This window comes from Rhinolophus sinicus, linkage group LG05, assembly GCF_036562045.2.
Source record: "Rhinolophus sinicus isolate RSC01 linkage group LG05, ASM3656204v1, whole genome shotgun sequence".
NCBI lineage: Eukaryota > Metazoa > Chordata > Mammalia > Chiroptera > Rhinolophidae > Rhinolophus > Rhinolophus sinicus.
In genome coordinates this window covers 143781963-143796266 of record NC_133755.1, presented here as the reverse complement: position 1 = coordinate 143796266, position 14304 = coordinate 143781963, and the positions used below count along the sequence as shown (strand labels likewise).

General features: G+C 37.8%; 1 protein-coding gene across 2 annotated transcripts in view; it reads left to right on the top strand.

Annotated features, from left to right (window-relative positions):
• Positions 1-6621: 6621 nt before the first annotated feature.
• FRK (fyn related Src family tyrosine kinase) overlaps positions 6622-14304 on the top strand; it is an 89130-nt gene continuing 81447 nt past the window's right edge. Inside the window, exon 1 of one of the 2 annotated variants that reach the window (XM_019741331.2) lies at positions 6622-7432. In XM_019741331.2, the coding sequence (XP_019596890.2) occupies positions 7083-7432 (350 nt within the window). In that variant the 5' untranslated portion in view covers positions 6622-7082. The remainder of the gene's footprint in view (positions 7433-14304) is intronic. The other variant, XM_019741332.2, reaches the window with a different exon arrangement.

Sequence of the window (14304 nt, the reverse complement as noted above, 5' to 3'; positions counted from 1 at the left end):
AGATTGTTAAAGAGTTGGAAACATCCAAAGATGTCCTGACTTAAGGCAGTATCAGTGGGGTGGAGAGGAAGCAGATAAAGAGAGCAAATATTAAACAGTTTGAATTCAGAGAATTTGTTCACCGATCATCTATAGGGGATAAGGAAGAAAGAGGAGTTTAGGGTGCTTTTTAAGGTTCTTATTTGATATGATTTTGACTTAGGCAGAGAATACAAAAAAAAAAAGGAAAGATTTTTGTGAGACTCATAAAGATTTGGATCTACTGAATTTGGAATTGAGGTGTTTGTGGGACATTCTATATAGGTCATGACTATAGAGGTTGGGATCTCAGCAGATCAGTCTGGGGTGGAGGTGGTGATTTGAGAGTTATCAGCAGTTGAAGCCAAAGATACAGAGGCCATGGCCATTCAGTGGTATATGAAGAAAAGAACCCAGCCAAGGGTTCTAGTGAAGATTCCTCGTTGACATCAGCACTGAGGGATTGGAAGAGGAAGACCAACCTGCAAGATACTGAGAAGGATTGTCAGATAAAAGAGAAAATCAAGAGGGCAGCATTGTGGAAGGCTTAGGAAAACCCTTTGTGACTAGTGAAGATCAGTCCAGTGGAATGAGAATGAGAAAGGAATGATTTGATTTGGCAAATGGCAAGGTATTGGTGACATTAGGTGGACTGCCTTCAGAGACGTGGCATGTGACGAAGCCAGATGGAAGTCTATGAGTGAAAAAGGAAGAGAAGAATGGGAAAGAGGAAGCATTCATTATTTCTCTGAGAAATGTGGCTACTTTAAAGAGGAGAGAGACAAGGGTGACATGGGTGGTACCTACATGGGATAAAGGATTTAATAGTATTTTTCTTTTTCGCCTTTTCTCTTTCTTTTTTCTCCCTTCTTTTCTTTTTAATTCCTGAGAGACAGACCGATGGAATCAAATCCCACAAGGGAATAATGTCAAGAGCACAGACATCAGATTTAACCACCTATTCTGTCATTTAAAACATCAGTTAAGGGGCAGCCGGATGGCTCAGTTGGTTAGAGTGTAAGCTCTGAACAACAGGGTTGCTGGTTCAATTCCCACGTGGGCCAGTGAGGTGCCCCATCCACAACTACTGTGTTTCCCCCAAAATAAGACCTAGCTGGACCATCAGCTCTAGCACATCTTTTGGAGCAAAAATTAATATAAGACCCAGTCTTATGTAATATAAGACTGGATATTATATTATATAAGACCTGGTCTTATATTAAAATAAGACTGGATCTTATATTAATTTTTGCTCCAAAAGACACATTAGAGCAGATGGTCCGGCTAGGTCTTATTTTCAGGGAAACATGGTAAATCGAAGACAACGAGCTGCTGCTCAGCTGAGCTGCCAGAGGGGTGGTCCAGATGGCTCAGTTCGTTAGAGCGTGAGCTCTCAACAACAAGGTTGCTGGTTCAATTCCCACAGGGGATGGTGGGCTGCGCCCCCTGCAACTAAAGATTGAAAACGACGACTGGACTTGGAGCTGAGCTTCACCCTCCACAACTAGATTGAAGGAGAATGACTTGGAGCTGATGGGCCCTGGAGAAACACACTGTTCTGCAAAACAACAACAAAAAATACATATCAATTAAGATAAGTCTTAGGTACATACAATAAAAAGTAAAAATAATTATACCTTACATAGATAGAAGATAATTTGTTTTTCATATTGCAAACAACTCTGAGGCAAAAAGCTAGGGAGTACATTTCTCAGCCCTCCTAACATCTAGAAGTGGCCAATACAAAAGTAAGCAGAAGTCATTGAGTGGGGTTTAAGGAAAGCTCCTTAAAGGAGCCCATCTCAGCTGGGAGGTCTACTCTTTCCCTTCTCTCTTTTGTCTTTCCACTTGCTCAGAACTGAGTTGAGATTGCTGGACCTCCAACAGACGTTGTGGACCATATGGGGACCTTAAAAAATATAAAGAGAAAAAATAAAAGAAACTAGTGTCCCAGGAGTACCTACCACTTCTAGTTATAAGGAGGACTGAGGAATGTAGTCTCTAGCTTTTTGCTTCTGTAAAAGTAAGGTTCTATTAGAAAGGAAGGAGAAACTGGACACTGGGTAGGCAAGTAGAGAGTTTGTCCTGGAAAGAAAGTGCAAGGATTTGCAGATGTGGATACATTTTCTGATGCAAAAAAATAAATTGAATTGGTTGATGTCAAATAGATTTGGAATTTCTGTGACAAGGTCATTATCAGAGAATGGGGATATCCACAGAGATGCTGAGGAGAATGGTGGATGACTTGAAATAGTGCTATGAGAAAATGAAGAGAATGGCAGCTGACTGGACTGGCGTATAAAAGAATATGAGCAGTACTAAGGGCTTAGCAAGAGTTGGAGATCATTAATTTGTTCTGATATAAAACTGAATAACAGCTATAGAGTTTTCTGTTGCATTATTCAACAAATCAGATATAGGAGCACAGTTAAATTTATGTAAGGTTGTTTGTGCATGTGTTGGATTTGGGGGTTGCAGGAGCTAGAGAATTTCAAGGAAGAGAAAAATTATTTTGGCAGACATGGACAAGGAAGGCCTAAAGGAGATGTGGATTTTTATTCAGACCTCGAAATGCAGGGAGGAGTCTGTTCGGAGGGAAAGAAACACCAACTAAAAGAATGCAAAGGAGATAGTTTCAGTTGTGGAAATGGACAAGACCTATTGGGAGACACAGTAAACCAATTTGGCTGAGTGGGAGGGCTAATGGAAGGCAGTAATGGAAGGAGATTGTTGAAAGGGTACATCCGATAAAGATCAGAGAAAATACAAATTCTTTAGTCTTAAATTCCAAGCCATATCTTCCAGGCAATGAGGATCTGTTGAAAGTTATGCAGGAGAGTGATTTAAGATTAAAGTGATGGCAGTTTGATATAAGAATGGTAGGCAGGAAAACTACTTTAGGAGGCTGGCTGAGGAATTCAACATTCAGGAAACAGTAAGACAGGAAAGAAGGGGAATGAGAGAGGCAATAGCTAGAAAGTCACTCCTCTGTGCTCCCAGCACTTTTCACACTACAGAACTTTTGCTCTCAATTGTGAAATCTTGCATAAGTGTTTATCTCACTTCAATGGCTCTTTTCCTTTCCTTTCCTTTCCTTTCCTTTCCTTTCCTTTCCTTTCCTTTCCTTTCCTTTCCTTTCCTTTCCTTTGCTTTCCTTCCTCATCCATGTCTCTCTCCCTCCCTCCTTCCCTCCCTCCCTCCCTCCCTCCCTCCCTCCCTCCCTCCCTCCCTCCCTTCCTTCCTTTTTTCACAAATACTTACAGATTATTTATTACTTACATACTGGACATTCATTCTTCACTGAAAATTCTGAGAAGGAAATGTCGACACAGGAGCATCCAAATCTGAGAATTTTTTTGCAAGCATTTGAGCCAAACTGACAACATATGCCAGGCAACAAGAACTCAAATGCTCTGGAGAATGACAATATGGTTTCTTTTATGCATTTGGGATTGAGGAGGGTTTACATGAAGATGGGAGAAATCAAGGTAGGGATTGCATACAGAATAGTAACAGATGATGTGCTCCTTTGGGGGGTGGATATACCTCCAAGGTGTCTGAGAAAGGGGATGAGTCAAAGTTATACAAACCTAGATGCACAAGAACAATGGACAGGGCTTGCTTAAGGCAAAGATCAACCTTTTGCCAAGAAAGATTTATGCCTGGGGCATGACTACCCACCAAGACCTGCCTAATTAGGGATTTAAGATTAGATCATCTTGTGAGGCTACTTTCTGTCACTGGACTAGTCAGTTTCTCTACAGAACCCCCTTTCCATCCACAGAAATTGTATTCTCCTGAGGGAAATCAAACAAGTAAGGGAACCAAGTGGAATTCAACAGGCAAACAAGTAGAAGTGTGTGCCAGGTTTTGGGGGTGCACAGAGCAGATGACCTCTAATCTATTATGGCAGAGAAGGTACCACTTGAACCCAGCCTGGAAAAATCACAAAGAAGTCACTGGAAAATTACAAGGAAGTCACGGGGGGAGCAGGTAGAGGAAGAAGCAAAGGTGCAAAGGAGAGGGCCTCTGGCCTCAGGAGTGGCTGGTTACTTAGTGAACCTGCATCACGGGACATGGGTGTAGGAGTGAAGGGCTGTGAGGTTAGAGACATTAGCAGGGCCTTGTGGGTCCTCCTGAAGAATTTAGGTTTTATTCAAAACATGTTGGAGGTTCCCTGAAGGATTTTACATAAGAGAATGACATTAGCTTTTTTTCAGAGTCATGGAGACTGAGGCTCTGTGGCTCTGGAGTCAGACGGAAACCAGGGTTGTTACATATGGGTCAGCCACTTGGTGGCTGTGTGACTTTGGGCAAGTTACCTAACCTCTCTTCTTCTCTAAGATTGAAAAAAAATATTACCTTCCTCATAAGTATTGTTGTTTTTGTTTTCTGAGAATTAAATGATGTATCATTTGTAACATTTTTAGCACTATGCCTGACCCCCCACCCCCCAAACTGATAGCTACTCTTACTCATATCACCTCTGGCATTATTACTATTATAAAAACTAAGCACTGTGCAAAATGAGTCAGAGAAAGGGGATAAGCTGGAGGAAGGGAGACTAGGTAGGAGGTCTCTGGGATAATTTAGTGAAGAATATTCTATTTATTTTTTATTTATTTTTTGTCCAGTACCCAGCTGTCATTCAGAAAGAATACAAAAAAAAAAAAAAAAGGACTAAATGAAAAGGAAGACTGAGCAGAATTTGGTGATTGATTAGCTCACAGAAACCAGGGAAAGAATAAAAGATGACTGCAAGGCTTCAAGCTTGGGTGACTGCAGAATTCTGGTATTATCATCGACACAAGGAAACTCTTTCTGTCCCCACTCATTGACTCAGCTTTCTCAGGCCACTGCTTGCCTGACACCTTTCAGTGATCGGTTGCTTTTTCAATTTTATTCACTAGTTCAGTGAGTGTGCTGTGCAGGTCTGCTACTTCGTCTTTTTCCAGAATGCCTTGTCATAACCATAATGAAGGCGTATTTGAATTTAGAACCTTCAAATTTTGAAGTCTCAAACTCTACTTCCAAATTGGTTTCGAATACATCTCTTTAGTTGCGTCTAAACCTTATTTCATTTCTAGATCATGTAGATGTCTCTGGAAAAACTTGAGCATCTATGCCTCTGTTTAGAGGCATTAATAGAATCTTACACTTTTACAATTAATATTCTCTTTGGAACAAAATCTTCTTATGGCATCGCAATATTATATAATGGCTATTTTTCTCCTCTGTTTTACATATGGAATTATATTTTAGTACCATGTGACAAACAAACAAAGAAATGAAACAAACAAATCTGGCTCAGCTTTTTGCTTTTCTATTCTTGCCAAATTGGTACCTCTTCTCTGACTCTGAAGAAAATTGGAGAAACCTGGGAGCGTGACGTGAGATCTTGTTCTAACCAAATGATCTGTCCACCATCAATCCCTGCGTTTAGTATTAAGTAATGGCAGGTGGGGCCATGGTTCTCTGGTTGTCTTTCTTTCCTTTTCTTTTTTCCTTGAGTTGGATTTTTCTGATTACTAAAAATGCCTGCTGTTTGACAAAGAACAGGAATTTTGAGATTGTTCTGGGGCTAGGTTAGCCAGGTTCAATGCTCTTGCCAGTGTTTAAAGAGATTGTTTTAAGAGAGAAACTTTTAAATAAATATACAAAAATAAGTGGCACATCATAAACAAGTTTGCAGTGCTCTCTGCTAGTGGAAATGGCAGTGTGTTGATCCATCCAAACTCATTGCCCAGGTATTCTTGGGATCCAGGACACACATGTGAGACAGGTGCCCTAAAGTAGGGGAAGTAGATCAAAGCCCATTGCCTGCGGGGATCGCTGTCCTGGTCTCAGCTTCATTAGGTCCTGAGCTCCTGTCAACAAAGTCAGTAGGAAGTAGTGTAGAACTGGAAGTCAGAGTTTAACAGAAAAAGCCTCCATAGCAGCACATGCACAGACCTTCCACACTTTCTCTCCACTGGTCACCTCGTCTGTGTTTGCATGTGTGTTTCAGAAATAGTACACGAGAAATGGGAAATTAAATGTCTCTGTGGGAAAAGGCAGTGTTTTGGGTTCTCAGCGTTTTAGTCAGCTGCTTTCATACTTTCCAGATTGTAAATAGATGTTGAAGCTATTAAAATCTATTCATGGTGATGAAAAAAGGTAGGGACTCAATGGTCCTTTCCTAAATTTCCCTTTGTCCAGCAACAAATACTTAAACACTTTAATTTGCCTTTTTGATTTCCCCTAGTGGTGCAAAAAACAATCCTCATTTTTAAGGGGTGGTATAGGGGTACCTCTGCCCTTAATTTCTGCGCTGGGAACATAGCAGGACAAAAAGCTCCCTGGGCTGGCCTGTTTGTCCAGGAGTAGGGATTTTGGCACATGCTTTAAGAGTCTGGCTCCCTGATGAGGGCGCTGTTCTCTCCTGGGTGCGGGAGAAGGGAGAGGTAAAGAGGACAGGAATGTCACTTAGATCACAGACAAAAAGAAACCAGGAAGTAAGGTGAAATTATTACAGCCTGATCATAGCCCAGGATATTAAAGGCAATAGCCTCCACTGATTGGACATTCATTAGCAAAAAGGAAAGAGCAGTGGGGGCCAGGGCTGGTCAAACAGTAGAGACAGACCTGAGGCTGGGAGAGAGTTCCTGGTAAAGGCAAGAAGCAGAGATCTTACCTGGACTTTCCATCTTTCTCTTGTTAACTTTTCCTTGGGACATACAGCAAGGTGACTCTTCTCTGTTCTCAGACTTTTGTCTAAATAAAGCCCTCTTAATTTTATTTTTGTTGTGGGATTCCTAAGCAGACAAGAAGAAAAGGCATTTTGCCACAGAGCTGCTGCCCAGCTCTCACTCGGTTTTGCTCTGGGACAGCAGCTACAGCCACAGAAAGCAAGCCGGTGAGTCTCTGAAAGCAGCCAGGTCTGCTGGACTGTTGTGAAACGGCACTTTGCCCACTCTTGAAAGCCTGGTGAATTGGTGCTGATTTCAAAGTTGCCTGGTGGAGGAAGAGAAAGTGGATCTGCAGAGACAAAGGGGAGAGGGAGAAGCCCTCTCCAACAGGGCAGCATGGGCAATGTTTTCCGGAGGCTCTGGGCACACTTGCGGCCCTGTCTCCCCTGCTTGTTCAAGGAGGCAGACAAGCCGGAGGTGATTGAAAACCCAGGGACCTACTGCTCCCCTGATCATGAGCCCAAGAGAAGCCATGGCCACTACTTTGTGGCCCTATTTGATTACCAGGCTCGGACTGCAGAGGACCTGAGCTTCTGTGTGGGCGACAAGCTCCAAATCCTGGACTCCTCCCAAGAAGGCTGGTGGTTTGCCAGGCACTTGGAGAAAAGAGTTGGCTCTGGCCAGCAGCTGCAGGGCTATATTCCTTCTAACTATGTGGCTGAGGACAGGAGCCTACAGGCAGAGCCGTGAGTAGTACAAACCCACACTTTATTTCTCAACTCTTGGAGGGCACGTAATGAGTTTTCCTTCCTACCTACCTATAAGCCTCTAATTTCCAAAGAGCTGCCTAGAAAGTATGAGGAAGTACTGGCAAGAACCTTCTAATTGAAACACACCTCCCCTGCTAAGTGAGAGTGAGCCAGGCAGGTTGCTGTTGTTGAAATGATTTCTATTTCAGTATGTGTACCCACAGGCCCTGGGTGTGTTTTCATTAACATCAGCAAATGCTGCCTTTAATACTCTACCTTTTCTTTGGCTGTAAAATAAGTCATGCTTCACTTTAACAACAGAACTGCATTTCATATGCAGGTATATCATAGATCTCCCTTAAACCACACTTTTAGATCTAAAGTCTCTCTCACTCTGAACATTTAAAGCATTAACTCCAGCTCTAACTCTAATCTTGGATCTCATTCTGTTAGTCACACACAGGTCTAACAAACATAGAAGGTAACATTTAGAAGATGCTAATTTCTCACTACATTTTCATAACTAGACATTTTTCTTTGAGTCCCAGATACAGAGTTATGCTACCCAAATTGTGGTATCTTTTGGTTTTTATTATGATTGGAAACTCACCAGCTACAAATATTTAGTACATTTCAGCAAGAAAAATAATGATAGTATTTCCCCAGAGGAGGAAATAAAGACTTTGCCCAGATATTTGAATAAATCGTATGAATTATAGTGGAACCAAAGAGGAAAATTTTATGTACTTATTCACTTCTTTATGTACTTATTCCACCCATCAGTTCATCTGCTCTTCTGTCTGTTCATCCATCTATCTATGCAAGTGCCAGACAGTAGTGTTGTGGTGAGTGGGGGAGGGGAAGGTTATATTAGTGGTTGTTGAATGTAAATTAGATAAAGCATGGTCTTGACAGTGGATACTTGGGATCTGGTGGGTTGAAAAGTAAGCGGGGGACTGAACTCTCTTGCCTGTGTCCAATGAAAGCAAAGACTGGCATTGTCTCTCAGGAATCATTTTATAGGATGGATCCTAAGTAGAGGAACCATTGGGGTTTACTCATTTTCTCATGTATTTCTTCTTTTTATGTGAGCTGCAGCATCCCTTACTGGCCCAGGGAATAAAATGGTAAGGAACAGCCATGGAGCATTGTTGCTGCTTTCCAAACTCAAATCCAAATATGAAAGGATGTTTGGTGCTTCTTTCCAACACTAAGAACCTATAAATGTAAAGAAGGGTCTTATTTTATGTCTAATTAGAACTGAATTAAAATTAAGACTTTTGACAAGTAGAATCGATAAGTTCTCAAATGAGAAAATCACCTGTGTGAACATTTATTTTCTGTAACAATCTATAGGAAATACCTTTGCTTATTTATTGAGTGCTTACTTATGAACATGTATGTTTTCACTATGATTTCCATGTGATGTATAGTATTATGTATGTTTTACATTCAATGTAGCACATATATCCTATTATAATAAATACTATAATAATACTAGTGCCTTGAACTCATAATCTATACTACTTTTAAATATATTTAATTTATTTTATAGTTTAGGGCCTCTCTTTCCTCATCTGTAAGGTCTCTGGAGTTGCCTAGACCTCTAGATTCCCTGATTATCTGGGAACATCAGCTCTCATGGTTCATATGTAGTGGTTCAGCTACATTCATACTTGACATACTTGAAGAAAGCAGATACTGAAACAAGGCAAGCAATTCAAAAATGATAATGTTCTGTGGCTCAAGCACAGTGTCCTTACTTATTTAGATTCTCTTAACAAACAGAAAACAAAGCAACTGAAATATTTTGGTTATTTTTTGATTCTCAGGGGCTATCTGCAGCCAAGAATACTTTTCTCCATCTGCGCATAACTTAATGACCTTTCTCCTTGGAATTGGTTCTCAACAGTGTTCCCAGGTGTCATTACTGTCCTAGATCTCTATAGTGGGCTTCCCTTGAGTCTTCACATTCACTGGAATAAAAACTTGATGCTGATCAGACACTGCTTCTGTGTCTCCTGGTCAGCACGGGCCACTTGTTTCAATTTAAGTGTACACCTGTGAACCCAGGTTACCAATGAGGGTTCTTGCCACCAAATAGCTAAACTGCTTCAATACTTTTAGTGTAGGTAGCTGTGGTCTCTAGAATTCCACTCCATTTCAGTACCAGTGATTTTAACTCAACAGTCTTCTGAGTGAGGGTGTCCAAGTTGTCCACATCATGTCTTAATACCTGGAAATTGTACAAAAGCATCTTTTTTAGTATCTTTCTTCACTGAGTTTTTCAAACTTATGCTTCATTTTTTCCCTTATGAATACTGTGACAGTTAATGTAGTTTATTTTATAATGAACTCAGTATATGGCATTAAGTAAAGACTATTGTTTATATTCATATGTGTGAGATGAGAAGCAATGGGAGAACAACGAAAGTTGAGTCATCTAATTCCTAATTAGACTAGTTTAATGCAATGAATATTAATATTCATCTGTTTATATCTTTAGTCTTAATCTTCATTAATAAGAAAACAATAATACTTCTGGAGTTATTAGTGCCAGGGCAAACAGTTGAAAGTATTAGTGTTTGGTTTGTTTATTTATTTGCTTTTAATACTAGGAAGTAGAGATGCTAAAAAAAAAACTAGATTATTATTAAAGATAAACCAATGTAATAATTGATTATTTTTCCACGTATAATTGTTTTGCCTTTTCTGAATATCTTGCATTAAGCAATATAGTAAACATATTCTCCTCTCCCCACCTTCTTTCTTCAGGCTCAGAAAGGTTATTATTTGTTTATTTTCCAGTTTTATTGAGAAATAATTGACATACATCACTGTATATGTTTAAAGCATACCATATGATGGTTTGATTTACATATATTGTGAAATGATTACCAGAATAGGTTCAGTTAACATCCATCTTCTCATATAGTACAATGCAAAGAAAATAAAGGAAAACAATTTCTCCTTGTGATGAGAACTCATAGTATTTACTCTCTTAACACCTTTCCTATATATCACACTTCTACAGTACTGTTAGCTCTACATCATGTTACACATTTCATCCCTAGTGCTTATTTATTTTGTAACTGGAAGTTTGTACTTTTTCCATCGCTAGTAACAAGTCTGAGCTCTTTTTCTATGAGCTTGGGATATTTTTTATTTTAAGGTTCCATTTCACATATAAATGAGATCATACAGTATTTACTTTTCTCTGTCTGACTTATTTCACTTAGCATAATGCCCTTAAGATCCATCCATGTCATAAATGGTAAGATTTCCGCTTTTTAAGGGCTGAATAATATTCTATTGTATATATGTACTACAGCTTGTTTATTCATTCATTGATCAATGAATACTTAGGTTGTTTTCATGTCCTGGCTATTATTAATATAAACAATGATGCTATGAACATGGGGGTACAGATATCTTTTCAAGTTAGTGTTTTTGTTTCCTTTGGATATATTCCCAGAAGGTTGAATTGCTGGATCATATAGTAGGTCTATTTTTAATTCTTTGAGGATCCTCTGTACTGTTTTCCATAAGGGCTGTACTAATTTATAATCCCACCAACAGTGCACAAGGGTCCTCTTTTCTCTACATCCATGCTAGCATTTGTTATTTCTTGTTGTTTTGATGATGGCCTTTCTAATTGGCATAAGATGATATCGCATTGTGGTTTTAATTTGTATTTCTCTAATGACTAGTGATGTTGAGCATCTTTTCATATACCTGTTAGACTCTCATATATCTTCTTTGGAGACATGTCTATTCAAGTCCTTTGTCCATTTTTAAAAATTGTGCCTTTTTTTTGGCTGTTGAGTAGTATGAGTTCTTTATAGATTTTGAATATTAACCCCTTATCAGAGATATGGTTTGCAAATTCTTTTTCTCATTCCATAGGTTGTCTTTTTATTTTGTTGATGGTTTTTCTTGCTGCACAGAAGCTTTTTATTAGGTTGGTCCAAAAGTAATTGTGGCTTAAAAGTTAAAAATAATTGCAAAAACTGCAATTACTTTTGTACCAACCTAATAGTTTGATCTAGTCCCACTTGTTTATTTTTAATTTTGTTGCTTGTGATTTAGGTGTGATTTCCAAAAGATATTACCAAGACTCATGTCAAAGAACTTTATTCTTATGTTTTCTTCTAAGAGTTTCATGGTTTCAGATCTCACATTTAAGTCTTTAATTCATTTTGAATTAATTCTTGTGAGAATGAGTATAAGATACGGGTTCCATTTCATTCTTTTAATGTGAATATCCAATTATCCCAGCACCATTTATTGAAAAGATTGTCTTTTCTCTATTGTCTTCTTGTTATGTATTAGTTGACTGTATACTCTTGGGTTTATTTCTGAGCCCTCGATTCTGTTTCACTGGTCTATTTGTCTGTTTTGGTCTATTTTTCTGCCAGTATTATACTGTTTTGATGATTACATCTTTATAGTATAGCATGAAATCAGGAGGTGTTCTTCATTCTCAGGATTTCTTTGACTATTTGTGGTTCCATATAAATTTTAGGAGTCCTTTTTCTACTTTGTTAAAAAAATAATGCCATTGGACATGAAATGACATTTCATTTATTTGATCTTCTTCGATTTTTATTGTCAATGCCTTGTAGTTTTCAGAGTAGAGGTCTTTTACCTTCTTAATTAAATTGATTGTTTTTGATGTTATTGTAAATGGGATTGATTTCTTTCTTTTTGAAAAAATTCATTGTTAGTGTATAAAAACACTACTGATTTTTGTATGTTAATTTTGTATTCTGCAGCTTTACTGAGTTCATTGATTAGGTCTAACAGGGTTTTGGTTGTGTCATTAGGATGTTCTCTATATAAAATCATGTCATATGCAAATAGATTCAGTTTTTACTTTTTCCTTTCTAATTTTGAGACTTTCTATTATTTTTTTTTCTTGTCTGATTGCTTTAACTACACTTCTAATACTATGTTGAATAAGAGTGGTGAGAATGGGCACCCTTGTGTTCTTGATCTTAGAGAGAAAGCTTTCAACCTTTCACCATTGACAATTCTGTTAGCAGTGCATTTGTCATATATGGTCTTTATTATATTGAGACATGTTCCCTCTATACCTAGTTTGTGAAGAGTTTTTATTATGAATAGATATTGTATTTTGTCAAATGCTTTTTCGGCATCTACTGAGATGATCATGTGATTCTTTTCTTTCATTTTGTTAATGTGGTATATCACATTGATTGATTTGCAAATGTTGAACCAGTGGGGCATCCCAGGGATAAATCCCACTTAATCATGTCTGGTGTATGATTTTCTTAATGCGCTGCTTATTTTGGTTTGCTAACACTTTTTTGAGAATTTTTGCATCTATATTCATCAGGGATATTAACCTCACATGTTAGTTTCTTTTTCTAGTACTGTCTTTTTCTGGTTTGGGTATTGATATTGATATTTAATATTTTGGAAGAGTTTGAGAAGGTTTGGTGTCAATTCTTTAAATGTCTGGTAAAATTCGGCAGTGAAGCTATCTGGCTTTTATTTGTTGGGAGATTTTTTATTCAATCTCCTTACTAGAAATTGAAAAAACCTATTCATAATGATTTACTTACTCTCTACAAAGAATGTTGTATTTATTTTATTTTCAATTTGAATTCTTAGATTTATAGAGGAATATTTTTCTTCCATATCTTCAACATGGAATCCCTCAAATCCTTACTCTTATGGTCTAATTACTCAGAACACTCTTTTAATTTTTTATTCACAGTGTTTTTAGAGACAAAGTTCAGCTAGAAAATAATGGTATGGAAATCACATATAAATCTTGGAGCCTAGAACAATGGCTTTAAATTCCATTGTTTTTGTTGTAAAAAAGTTCAAGTAATGCAACATATTGATAAAAAGGAAAATGATCTATAATTGTATAATTTACTTCTAACATCATTTATATACAAAGAGTTTAAAAAGTTCTTTGCCTAATTGTTTAAGTGTGCTTTCGGTGATGTCCACACACCTTTATTCTAAATTGGACTAGGATCAAAAGTATTTTGTGAAAAACTTTTTCTCCTTCTCTTATTGCCACGTAAAGGTTGATTATTTCCAGTTATTCTCCTATTACCATTTCATGGGCTGCATTGAAAAAGAAAGAATAATTTATAATTTGTAATTTTCTTGGTAGTTTATGCTTATGGAATAAAAGTTTTCAAATTTTATGAAGTATAAATGCAATGGAATTTCTCTCCATGTAGTTTAAGGCATATTTTCCTAATTATACTTTTTAATGCGTCAGACTATAGTTCTGTCAAGATTTTATCTAATTTAAGGTCCTTGCCATTGTCTGGCTTGAAGAAAGTGGCATGAAGAAATAAACTGGTATATTCTCAGAAAGAAAATTCTCTTACACCACCATTTTAAAATAGAATTGCAGCAACACTAACTTTTGTTAAGCAACTACTATATCCTGTCTACTATGTCTTGAGGCTACCAAGAAAAAAATAAACAAGACTTTGCCTCAATAAAATCTATCTGGTTATAAGTTCAGAAAATTCCCTTTGAATTTTCCAATTGCCAAGATCACATTGAGAATCTATATGGTAAATAAAAGTCAGAGCAATCTTTGTGTTCTTCTGGTAGATATTTTAATTAGGTCCAAATATTAGTGGTAGAGTTTTTATTTTATTTTATTAAATTTATTGAGGTGACAATTGTTAGTAAAATTACATAGATTTCAGGTGTACAATTCTGTATTACATCATCTATAAATCCCATTGTGTGTTCATCACCCAGAGTCAGTTCTCCTTCCATCACCATATATTTGATCCCCCTTACCCTCATCTCCCACCCCCCACCCCCCACCCCCCTTACCCTCTGGCAACCACCAAACCATTGTCTGT